This window comes from Clinocottus analis, unplaced genomic scaffold, assembly GCF_023055335.1.
Source record: "Clinocottus analis isolate CAN_PGR_092001 unplaced genomic scaffold, fCliAna1.0.p SCAF_23, whole genome shotgun sequence".
Classification (NCBI taxonomy): domain Eukaryota; kingdom Metazoa; phylum Chordata; class Actinopteri; order Perciformes; family Cottidae; genus Clinocottus; species Clinocottus analis.
This window is the reverse complement of record NW_027175965.1, coordinates 5798452-5811330: the sequence shown is the minus strand read 5'-3', so window position 1 is coordinate 5811330 and position 12879 is coordinate 5798452. Positions and strand designations below refer to the sequence as shown.

Here is a 12879-nt window from a genome sequence, read left to right as displayed (position 1 = left end):
ACAACAACACAAATATGTGATAAGGGAACACAACTAAAATACATATTTCTATCCCTTGCTTGAGGGCTAAAATCTATTCTGAATATCAAGCGCTCGCTCTATTGGCGCGACTGAAACCCCATCTGTTACCTTGGCACATGGTTCCTTACTGATTTAGTCACATAGCGCTATAAAAAGATAAACATACTGGACAAAAAATATATAATTTATCTTCCTGCTATTTAAATGTAAAAAAAATTCTGGGAAGTTTGACGTAAGGGTAAGGTGAGCGAGGGCGGCTTGGGGTCAGGGTTATTGCGTGTGGGCTTGATTTGATCTGAAACAGCAGCGAGGGTGTTGGTGTTGGAGCTGCAAATGATTTCCCAGTTTGAGCTGAGCTGCCGATACGAGCAGTATTGGGGATGTGTTGCCAGGGAGTGTTGACAGTACTGTTTGGCGGGATAACAGCTCTTGGCAATGCTCTGGCAACGCTTGGCTGAGAAAGTTAGAGAGCTCTCGGGAAGAGGCTGTCTGTTTTATTATAGATGCAGAGGCATTTTATCACCCTAGGGTTTGCCAAGCGGAAGGGGAAGTGGCTGAGGTGGGTTGGATCTTTGGTTAGGTTGGTTTCTCCAGAGGTATAGTGGTTGTTATGTCCCAGTTGTCTGATGTTTAAGATCCTATGATGTCGTGCAGTCCAGGTTACATGCAGCAGGGCTGTTCAGTCAGCAGCAGACCTGGGCCATGTGCTGCAAAAGTCAGGACTTTTGTCCTTCAGAGATGACTCAAAATGAATAGAGAGCTGGTGCCAGAACCACATGTCTTTAAATTATTATATTCACAGTAGATTGATTCATCAATACTGTGGTGAACCTTTGGATGGTCCCTACTTATTTGGAGTTGCAAATGGCTCTTTCATGACCTTTTGATGGCATTATGTAATTTAAGCAATACACAACATGAAATGGGCTTTCAGTAATGGTATACACGACCAATTAATGTTAAACTGGGGTCAATTAAATTAAAACAGGAAGACAGGAACTCAGTTCCCTGGAAATTGGTCATACAAGTTAATATTTGGTTTTAGAGCGTTTCATTTGTTTCATGGCATGTTTTTTTCTGGCAGGTTTGTATTATGTGTTTATAGTTACAGGCTGGTCCCCCAGGCACTTTAAGTTTGTGAAGCACTTCTCATCATCTCTAGTGTTGCCCATAGGTATCCTTTCAAATTCATATTCATATTTGTATTTAGAGCAAGGGATAAAACAGCCAACCTAGCCAGACGATGGACTGAAACATTTACTAAGTTTCATCAACAGCATCTCACGTTTGTTCTTGTGTCTAATAAGAAGATGTGTTTGAGGGTAAACAGAAATACAAAATGTCCGTAGTTTAAGTTAAAAAAAAACAAAAAAAAACAGCCTCTTTTGGTGCGTACTTCCACTAGGCTTTACACAAAGCATGCTTCCTGCTTTAAGCACAGCCAAGCCCTCAGCACTGATCATCGACCCCCACCCGCCCATGCCTGCTCATAACCATGCATGAAAGATAGCACACACAATGCACATACAAAAGCATGGGTGTTGTTAGTTTGAGTGCCATGGTGGTTTAGGATACACAACACCTCAATCTACAATGAGTTTGCCATGCAGGTGGGAGATCCTCCTTATGAGCAAGTGGATACTTGTGGTCTTTGTCCCTGCAATGCATTGCGAGGATGGAACGGTCAGACATCTGTCAATGGAAGGTAAAGCTTGATTATGGATCATTTTTGGACAGTTGTATTACGCTAATAACTAATGTTGAGTCCAATTCACAGTTACTTTTTCTCATTTACTGTTTGTTTCCACTGATAATAATGATTCTTAACTATATGACACAGAGCCACCAAAGTCATAAAAAATGGTGTTTTTTCAAAAGTAAAAAATTTGAGAAAAATATGTAAATTTCTGGGAACGAGATAATACATTATGGGTAGAACGAAATATGTTTGGCCTAGCAATAATGGGTATTGTTCTCACACATCTTGTTTTTTTTTTTACAACAAACATACACTTGTTGCCACAATGTAACATCTTTCTATTTATAGAATGCTACCTTGTTTGACTTGCAAAGTTGTGTTTTTTTCTGGGAGGCTCATGTATTGTATGTTATATTTATATGTTATTGTATTTGTCATTTCTTGAGCAGATGTTTTGCTCTTAAAGGACGAGCAGGATCCTAAATGTTTAACCCGCACTGAACAGGATTTTACCTGCTTCTTTGAGACTGCAGATAACAGAACTTATGATTTACTCTACAAGTTTGACAGGTATGTTTTATATACAATACATATATTGTGTTCTTTATGTTAAGGTCTTATATCATTTAATGTGCTCTGATTAATTTTAGTTTAAAATGTTTCATACTTTTGACTCTTTACTATTTATTTAATGTTACATGTTGTTCATTTTGTATCCCATAGTCTTATACACTTTGTATTCCACAAGAATACAGGTCTAAGAGAAACGTCATAAGTCCATATCCACCAAATCCAAGCAAATATGTTTTACCTTTCACTTTAAATTATGTCATTATTTTACTTTTAGAATTGTTCTTTTAAATTCTAACCACACATGTCTTATTCTAGCTACCTAAAGCACTTTGAACTACACTTACAGTTGATAAAGATGCTTTACAAATGGTTTGATTGATTGCCAAATATATACCACCATGTGTCTATTATTTGTGTCATTTATTCTAATCAAGCCTGCCCGGAGAGAAAAGGTGTGAAATGTCTGTCCAGAGAACAGAAGTCGGAAATTCACTCCACATCTGCTCATTTCCTGGGTCGGATGTTTTCTTGTTTGTGGAAATACACCTTGAAGTGGTGGAGCGCAACACCAACAGCAGTCGCCACAGTCGCACCGTCTGTGTGGAGGACCACTGTAAGACAATTTCGTTTTTTTGCAATATTTATTTACTAACTAGAGAGTATAAAAATAGATCAATCTCTTGTTGGGGGGAAAAAAGAAAACACACATGTAGTCTCATGCATAACTCTCTCCCTCCTCGTTTAGGGTTGAGGGACAGTGGATGTTCAGGTGTAAATCAAAAATCAATTGATGAATCAATTAATTAGAAATACATTGAGAAATTTTGTGTTACGTGTAAGAGCATTGGATTCTCAATTATGTCTCATAAGTTGCAATATTTGAACTGATGCCATGTATTACATATATTTGGTGCTACATATATATTTGAATTGTAATGAGATGAATTGATTAAAAAAAAACAACACACATGCAGTGATTTAGTATTAAAAGCTTTTGACATTTGGAGATTTCTGTAGCTGCACGTGGTGTCTGGGCACAATTCCAAGGTCACAATAGGTCATTTTATCAAGTGATGTCAAGTTTAAAAATGGTCTCACTACAATGAAATGGCTTCTATGAAGACTAACATCATCAAACACAGCATACGGTGGGCACGGTTGTAAATCCGAGACTCGTGCCGTGGATACCCATAGAACCAATCTTCATTCACATATCTTCATGTGAGAGATCAAGGGAGCCTTTTTGAAAAAAGGCCATGCCATTTTGTCCTTTCTTTGGAACGTTATTATACTCCACATGAGCAAATGAGTACTTCTGAAAAGACAAAAAGGCCAGACAGACCTTTCAGATCAACTGTGCATAAAAGTACAATTTGTACTTTAAATTGCGTTCCATCTCTGAGAAAAAACCTCGAAGAACTTCAGCTGCCTCCTCAGCCGTGACCGCTGGCTTCTGGATTTCTGCGAGGCTGTGACTTTGTCCCCTGTTTGACAAAGAGCTCCTCGCATCTAATGACTTTACCACTCAAGCTGTTTCAAGCATCTTGAGCTAGATTAATGCAGGCTCATGTGAATGAACGAGGATTTTCAAGGGCCGCACACAAAGCAAGTGGTTTGGCTGATAGTGGCTGTCCGCAGGATGAAAGACGTATGTCTTGAGTCATCGCTCCTGTCAATAGGGTCAAGCACCAAAAAAGATAGGGTCCATCTTCACCTGTTGCCTTAACGCCATTTTTTTCTTTAATGGATCCCTTTTTTTCTCTAGTTCTCCTGGATCCACCTTTCAATGTGTCTTTACACCAAAATGGCCGAGCAGGACAGCTGCAAGTGTCATGGCCCACAAAGGTCTTGAAATACTGTGAAGATGATGTGACGTATCGGATTCGATACTCATCCAAAGGGTTGGGAGAGAAGATAAAAGAGGTACGCATGCGCACAGCTCCATGAGATCATTTTAGAACGATAAAATAGTCTATAATGGCAGCAGTGGGTCATTTGGTGTTTTAAGAGTGTTTCTGTTCCTCAGAGTGAAAGGCTGCAAGAAGAAACTTTTCTTGTGTCTGGTCATTTTGAAAAAAAGAGTGCTCTGTAGTGCCTCCCAGAGGGCACAAGTTGCAACAGGCTGTGTTCAGGGTGTGAAGGGGCTGAAATGATGTGTCCTTCCTGGTTCCTGACTGTGGGCATCCTGGATGCAAGGCAGAGTGGCGCCAATGGTTTTATTTGCAGTCCAGATTGCCCGTTGTAGTCTGTTTCTGTTGCGTTGGATTTTGAGCCAAGCTGAAGGCCACAAACAGGATCCTTGCATCGGTCTCAGAAGAGTCAAGTTGCAGGATGTAGTGCAGTCCCATGTTGACTCCATCATCCACTCACCTGTTGGCCGAGTACAGAATCTGTCACAAAAGTCATATAAAGTAAAAAAAAAAATCATTAAAAAAAGGAATAGAAATAGAAAACAGTATAGCATGTTCGAAAAAAGAAAAGAAAGTCATACTAAGTACTTTTCTGAACATCAAATAGTACAGCATGCTAAAAAAAAACATGAAAAAGTAAAAAAAAAAGAAAAAAAAAAGGCACCAATCTATCTATTAAACACATCAATTATGTTGTATTTTGTTGTATACTATATAAATATTGAATCACTGTGTTATTTGCAACCCTTCTTCACATGTAGGCCTGGATTGGTAATTACAGTGAAATCAAGTTAAATGTATTATGTTGTATATTTTACAATATCACTGATTACATTTTCGGACATATTGTTTCTACAGACAAAAGCGGACATCGTACTAGACTCTCTGGTACCAGGTGAGGAGGTTGAGGTCCAGGTCACCGTCAGATGTGCCTTCAATCCAAACGCAGGACACTGGAGCAGCTGGTCACACCCTGTGCGAGCCGTGGTTCCCCAAAGTGCAGGTGTGTGTCTAAATGAGAAAGAGTTTGACTCTGAGTGAGAGAGCAAATCACAAAGTCACGACTGTTTGCTGTCCTGGCTCCTCGATGGTGGAATGAGCTCCCCATTGACATCAAGACAGCAGAAAGTGTCTACATCTTCCGCCGCAAACTAAAAACCCATCTTTTTCGACTACACCTTGAATAAAGACAGTAGCAGTAGCACTTTGGCCGCACTTAGATGGCTCTTACTGATAGCACTTTGTAGTTTGACTTTAATGAAGACATTGTACACTCTTGATTCTTGTTGTTCTGAGTTCGTACTCACGGTTGAATGCACTTCTTGTAAGTCGCTTTGGATGAACGCGTCAGCCAAATGACATGTGATGTAATGTAACTACTCTCCAAAATGCAGCACTTGAATGAGAAATGTTTTCTCTTCTTTCAGATGATATTTCTCTCATGTGCTACACATCCGACCTGCAAAATATCACCTGTCAGTGGGATGGGAGCAGATATGGAGAAGAGAATGTGTACACACTTTTATACAAGATGTTTCTCAGGTATTAATTCAATAATTGCCACTTCCCATCATTAATACATGATGTTGCAGATCATGCTATGCTAATGCAGCCGCATGTTGAATTGAGGTTTAGTTGCATTCTAAGATATTTGCATCCTTCACGGTACTATTTAGTTTGTCATCCCTCTCCTTTTCATTTCACATTGTTGACTATTATGACGACTGAACAGGTCAAAAAAGAAGTGACGTTCTTAGTTTGGCTCTAATTTGATGTGATGATATTGCAGTGAGCTTTTGGGCTGGACAAAGTGGACAGAGTGTCTGGCTGACAGGGACGTGACTGAACTGTGCCGTTTCTGTGGAGAGGAGTCTGGAAGAGTCAGAGTCAAGCTGCGCAGCGCTTCAGCTCCACTCAGCAGAACCTTCTATACTCAAGAGTTCCCTCTCAGCAGGAACGGTGATGGATTTCTGCTTCTTTTTCGGTTCCTATTGGATGTTTTTCCCCAGTATTTCTGTCACTTCATGATTTGTTTCATTATCTCAAGAGTATTAGGATGTGATGACGTCTGACCAAAGGGAGACGTTTATCTTTGCAACCACTCACTATGCAGATTGTCAACTATTTATTGGGAGCAGATGTTCAAAGAACTCCGTATTACTAAGTAGCTGCCCCATAAATCAACCGCTGAAACTTAAGTGTAGTTATTGCTAATAGATAGGCATTTCTAATACATGAATTAAAGATTTGCTTCAAAAATATTTCAACAGCATGTTTAAAGGTCATTTTTTCATGAATATAGCTTTCTTAGAAGGTTAGCTCATCAGACAGCTGGGCTAGATGTAGGTAGCTAAGTTATATAGCTTGAGTTATATAGCTTGCTTATTACATTTCAGTTACTGAAGTGTCAAGAATAGTAATTGCTACTTCTGACCTCAAAGAAAATGTGGCTCCATGGCTTTGTCTACTCACAAATCGTTTGTGCTTTTTTTTGTGGTTTAATTTTAGTTAAAACATCCCCACCATGCCATCTGCAAGGAACATTGGAAAAAGACAAGTTGTGCTTGAAATGGGAAGCTCCTCTTCCGTCTCTGTCTGCTCACCTGCAGTATGAAGCCAGCTACCAGATCAGAGGGGGCGGAGCCTGGATCGTAAGACGTCATTTACAGCGATACCATTTTATCGTTTAATATTCTTTTCCAAATATATGTGTACATTTCAGATTACCTCACAACATTATTAGTCATAGTATACTAAAAAATACTGGAGGTAGAATTTGATTTCAATATAATATCTGTGAATTATTATTACTAATTATCGTTATGGCAAGTTTTTGTTTGTTCCGTATGGCTGTAAGTGGTCGATATTACCACCAGATGGCACCAAAGAAAAGTATTACACTACAACCACAAATTTATAATAAAAAAAAGAAGCAAGATGAATCATTATATTTGTTATATTACCATATAGTATACAACCATGCAGGATATTGCAAACTAACTTAATTTGCCAATGTGTGCAAATGAAACCGTATTCAGGGAAGGGATAACAAATGCATACCTGGAGAATATATCTAAAAGGAAATGCAGAATGCAAAATGAGTATGTCATCACTAAGATCGCCCTTTAATCTTCTTACAATTGCATTTCATCATCCTCTGTGTCCCCAGACGCTGTCTCTGAAGGGCCCTGAGACGGGCACGTGCCTCGAGGTTCCAACAGGCATCCATTACAGTGTGAAGTTCAGAGCCAAACCCAATGGGTCCGTTTACTCAGGACTCTGGAGCGACTGGTCAGATGTGCTCACGGGCGACACCCCTGCTGATATCGGTAAGATCCCACTGAGACTGACAAACACTACGCGAATAATACACTGCAGCAGTTTATTGGATTCTCAGGCTGTTAGGTTGTGTACATTTCATTTTCACAGGCCGTTTATTGAAATTTGATTAAGTGATAACAATACATACACATATTTAATCTGATTAAACACAACCATTTACACCTTAATGCAGTATAAATAACCTTTACAGGCACATTGCTCATGCTGTGCATTCCTGTCTTGATGCTGATGATTGCCATCATCCTCATGTCCGTGTTGTCCTCGTACCTCAGGTAAGGAAACAGCTCACAAAAATGTGATACCTTCCATTGCTCTTGAAATGGATATCAATGTGTACCGTACAATCAACCCTATAATTATGTTTCTACTACTAATGGTATCAAAAGATTTTAACCAATTATTTTAATAACATTCCGCATTGTTTGAACTTTGACTTTCTTTTCTGTTGTTTTGTGTGTTTTAATAGTCAACTCAAGCTGTATTTTTGGCCGCCGGTGCCCGACCTTGACAAAGTCCTCCACAGTTTTCTGACAGACGCCAGTGGGCCTCAATGGGTAAATCATTTTTACTTAGCGGCATAATTTATGACATGCATCAATATTTCACAACGGTGAAGATGATTGGAAAAATGTATTTTGGTCATGACTTATTCAGCCAAATAACTATGGATTATATGTATTATTGTATAAATTCAGATATCAATTCTTAAATAAGTAAAACACATGTAATTCGATGTAAATTGAGAGTAATAGAGTGTGGTTTACACTCAATTACCCCGAGTCATTCAACCCTTTTAAATGGGCATCAGAGGTGTTAAAAATGGAATACTTTGTGCTCACTCTACAGAATCCTCCGATAACAGCAAAGCAGTACTCTGATGAAACCACTTCGTCTGTGATAGAGATCATGTCTGAAGAGGAGGTTTCCCAATTAGGGAAACCATTAGGGATATCCACCAGGCTCCTGTCAGTAGAAAGACAGCTCTGCAGCGGGCAACAGGTCGATGGAAGCCACAGGACGGTGGTCTTTCCAGACTATGTGACTCTGAACAAAGACAGTGTCATTATTTGCTCAAAAGGAAACAAGTATGTCTACGAGGAAGTCGGAGAGAAAGAAGAGCCGCAGATGAGTGATGAGCGCTTCCAAACATGTCACGGTTCCTGCACCGATGGCTCAGTCTGTATCCCCTCCTGCTCGGGCAGTGACTTTCCGAACCATTCCTACTTGCATCTGGCTCAACCTGCAGACCGATTCGACTGCAAGGTCGCTGTTGCAAGAGGGCCAGGGAACCTCTATACTAATTTCCCCCGTAGCTAAATGTAGAGAATCACCACTCCCACCGGTGCAGAACCTCAAACAACCATGTTTTCATAGTATAATAATGCCGATTCATTTTGATCATGGCTCGCTCTCTTCCATCATTACAGACTCTCTGAAAGGCGGACCAATCAACATTTCTATGACAGTTCAAGTTTTTGGTTAAAATGCTGTTGATCAGAATTAGGCATACTATGTGGTAATATTACTTCTATATTGGTAATTGTAGATACAGATCTCTACATGGGGCCTGACGATGTATCTACACTGCTGTCTTTTTATATTCACAACAGAGAGATATTTGACAAGATATTTTGTGAGATTACAAGAAGAGATTACAAGAAAAGACCCCGCTCAGTGGTTTCGGTAGTCACTAGGTATTATAAGAGTGTATCTTATAATAACTGCTCACAATGCAAGGTGGTAGCCTGCACTTGGACCAAAAATGGGAAGAAAAAAAGAAACAATTATAATCAAATGCAACATTTTGATTGTATGTATATGTAAACACAACCTTGTGTCAAGTCTGTGAAAACATGAGGGTATCAGTTAGTGTTTTTTTTTAAATTTACATTTGAGTGTCATGAGTTTTACATAAACCAATTTGATATATTCTATTACTAATTCAAATCATCTGTATCTAAAGGAACTTGATAATTAATTTTTTCTTTTCCGATTTTTTCAATTGTGTATTATTTTTTGTCATGGCCTTGTTAACTTCTCAGCTTGTCGTTCATTATGCAGGTTTCTATGTTTGTCAATAAACAATGAAAAGCTGTTTTTCTTCCAGTTCCAGTTGGTTTCATCGCTGCACACCACTTCATTATCGGAGAGTCAAGCAGTTTTAACTGACTTAAGCCGCTTGCTGCATAGCAGCCTATCTTACCACCAACCCAAATGCAACCAAACACAAATGCATTGTGCCTCAATGGAAACCGCATCTGGATCTGTCTTACATTTGGGTATCACTAGGTGGTAGCAGAACTCAAAGGGACATTGGTTGTTTCTGTGTCCTTTCTAAGTCAAAGCTAGTTATTCAACTAAAAATGAAAGAACTGTTAGATTTGACTTCAGGTTTGTATTCTACTCACCAGATGAAGCCACATAACCTACACTACCAACCTTGTTCTTGAGGGCTATACCTGTAAATATATTGTCAAAAGCTGTTAAACTAAATATGAATGAAAATACCACAGTCATTAAAATGAAATAACAAAAGTGAACCTCCACATCGGAGGTTGATTTAAATCTGATTTTTTTTAAAAAAAGCACAACACAGTTGAATTCTAGATGTTAATTTATTTCACAAAGATGAAAGGCTCAATTTCAGATGACTCAAATATTTATCACTCACAATTTGTATGAAATCCAAGAGACCTCGGTTGGAACAAGGGCGATCACAACATCATGACAACTGTGACGAGTCAGGGGATCAGTCAGAGGAGGAATAAACCCTCAGCAAAGTCAACATACATTTCCAAGAGCAGTTACACGCGGACAGCCGTGCCGAGCGAGAGCCAGAAATGTATTAAAATGTTCTGAATTTAAACCAGTGGAAGGGTTATGGCGCCCCAGAGCCGTACAACTAATGGTTGATTTGGAAGCAATGGGAGAGAGGGACGACAGTGTTAGATAAAATCCGAGGATTGACAGTGTAATAATCAGACAGTGTACGACTGGTCCTGCCTGGCTCAGCCCTCTGGAGTAACTGCGTGAGAATTTAGAACTGGATGCTCTGCAACTATGCTATCATCCTGCATCCAGCCTGTGAAATATACTCGTGTCACACTTTAACGGCAGGCCATCACATTTGCGGCGCTCGCCAGACCGTGTGATATCATGGCCATAAATTAGCACGGATTGTCTGTGAGGCAAGAAGAGAGAGTGTGGGACAGAGTGAGGCGTTGGAGAGCGGGACAGAAAGACAGAGAAAGTTTAAAAGAGTCAGTGTTTACTGGTGTACAAGCCTCTCCTCCCAAAAGGAATTCTTTCCATGTTTCGTCACTGCCCACTTGCCCATATGCAAACGTGTACAGAGGGAGGTTGAATCACCTCCTGATGTCATTTCCTCAACTTTCACATACAATCATATCGAGCTTCAACATGTACATTATATAGTGTTTGTTCAGTTTGCTTGTTTACATACCCTATGTGTCCATATATGTAGGCCTCAATTCAGCTCAAACAGAGATAAGGCCACCAAAACAGAGCACAGCAACATCCTTTAAACTCCTGTTTGAAACGACCACCTGGAAACACGCCAAACAGTTTGCGTGTTCTGCATGCTGAGTGAGCAAACACTCTGCAGTCGCATTTGATGCGATTGGATTTAGCTGAACATCAGTTTCACAGCATGCTCTGAGACATAAAAAAAAAAACAATGTACACTGGTAGAACCAATGGAGTGAGAAAAATACAGTTTCTTCAGTGTCATTGAGAAGGAGAGATGGCGCTTGTTTACCGTACACATTAAGGAGAGCAGAGGTGTTATGTTGGAATGAAAGAAAGATGACTTGCTCTTATATGAATGATAACATACTTTCCCCCAGAAAAAGCAACTTTTATCTGTCCTCGGTCGGGTTGGCACAGATCAATATGTTTGCATCCTTACATGAATCTAAACAAGGGCTCACCAAGACGGATGCCTAATTGCTTCAAAAAATGGCCACAGATGGTCCTTGTCGAATAAATAAACAAGCTACTGTTAGCTTCTATAACTAGTTGAAATTATTGAGAGAAATCGTCTCCAGTCTTGTATGCTCAATAGCTAATTGGTTATTAAACGATTAGTAAGTGGTAGTCATGAAAAGTAAGAGCACCTAAGGTCTCAATGGCAGTATTTATATCAATCATGAATAATTTGAACAGTGCAATCATGACTACAGCTCATATCTCCAGAAAGATTTTCAAGAACTCTGTTATTAAGAGGAGATATCAAAATCATCTAGTAGTCAGACATATGGCCATGCATTTGAATGAAATACAGAATAGCTTGTTAGTTGTTTTGAAATAATGTCCTCAGCACCAACGGTAAAGAAGCAGCAATAATTCACCATGTTTGTGGTTGTCAAATTACATAATTGTTTCCCTCCATCTTGCTTCAAAATACCGTTCAAACATGCTCAACGTGGCGCATGGTCTACTCGTCCTGTGACCTGACATCAGATTAGATTCCAATCAAATTTGATTAGTTTGGAGACTAATTGGAGTAAATACGGTCAAGAAAGATAATATGACTTGACATTAGGAGAATTCATGACCCATTATGCCTTGAATTCAATTAGTGTTTGAAAGAAAATGTTAGAGTTCGTTCAAATTAAGAAGAAGAAAAATAAGACACATTTTTATGTAATATCAAAATTCTTACAGAGACCTAAAAATAATTGTGTTCAACTGATCTACACACTTTTAAGAAAGTTAAATGTAATTTGAGTGTTTGGAGGGAAAGGGAGACCAGATGATTCCCTCCAATTTATATTTTCTTTGTCCCTCAGCAATAACGAACTTCCCTATCCTTTCTCTAAATTACAAGATAGTTTTGATGAAGCTCGGGATCCTCGGTGATTGAACACAGGCTCCGCTTGGTTACCGTGCGCTGAGAGACCCCCTGCTGAGCGCGCTCAGACGTTGGCCTTCTTGTTGATGAGTACAGAGCAGCATGTGAGGGCTCCATCCACTTTGACCTTCTGCATGTTGCACACAGGGATCAGCATGTGGTCCTTCAACTTCTCGAACACCTGCGGGACACACAGACATGACTATCAGTGGAAAAACCTCCGGACATCCTGCTCTTTCAGATCATTCTAACCTATCCAAGGTCACCAGATCAGTGTCCAGCCAACTATCATCGTAGAAACATCATGCAGTTGGGAATCAAGAACCTGGCCTTCTACATAACAAATCAAATCAGATACAAAAAAATAGATATTTTAATGGCAACAGCTGTTCCTGTCTACGACAAGCCCTTTAGAAAAGACTGACGTATCGCTCGGTTGGCAGTAGTTAAACTGAAAGAGA

At 39.6% G+C, this 12879-nt stretch overlaps 2 protein-coding genes across 3 annotated transcripts in view; one reads left to right on the top strand and one right to left on the bottom strand.

Moving 5' to 3' along the window:
* The first annotated feature begins 1579 nt into the window (after positions 1-1579).
* mpl (MPL proto-oncogene, thrombopoietin receptor) lies at positions 1580-9218 on the top strand. Its single transcript, XM_068589941.1, has 12 exons — positions 1580-1726; positions 2170-2290; positions 2728-2906; positions 4059-4216; positions 5062-5206; positions 5631-5745; positions 5993-6162; positions 6712-6854; positions 7373-7532; positions 7736-7817; positions 8012-8099; positions 8392-9218. Exons 1-12 carry the CDS (start codon positions 1615-1617, stop codon positions 8860-8862), a joined length of 1944 nt encoding a protein of 647 aa, XP_068446042.1. The 5' UTR covers positions 1580-1614; the 3' UTR covers positions 8863-9218.
* Positions 9219-10141: 923 nt separating this feature from the next.
* The window catches only part of ddah1 (dimethylarginine dimethylaminohydrolase 1), a 66807-nt gene continuing 64069 nt past the window's right edge, over positions 10142-12879 (bottom strand). For both annotated transcript variants that reach the window (XM_068589737.1, XM_068589738.1), the window contains one exon: positions 10142-12599. In XM_068589737.1, the coding sequence (XP_068445838.1) occupies positions 12483-12599 (117 nt within the window). In that variant the 3' untranslated portion in view covers positions 10142-12482. The remainder of the gene's footprint in view (positions 12600-12879) is intronic.

What these genes read in the sequence shown, in the direction of transcription:
- mpl (XM_068589941.1), top strand. Translation starts at nt 1,615, where the DNA reads ATGAGTTTGCCATGCAGGTGGGAGATCCTCCTTATGAGCAAGTGGATA. An exon ending in CGTGGTTCCCCAAAGTGCAG is followed by an intron (nt 5,207 to 5,630) that starts GTGTGTGTCTAA and finishes CTCTTCTTTCAG; the next exon opens with ATGATATTTCTCTCATGTGC. An exon ending in CGACACCCCTGCTGATATCG is followed by an intron (nt 7,533 to 7,735) that starts GTAAGATCCCAC and finishes TAACCTTTACAG; the next exon opens with GCACATTGCTCATGCTGTGC.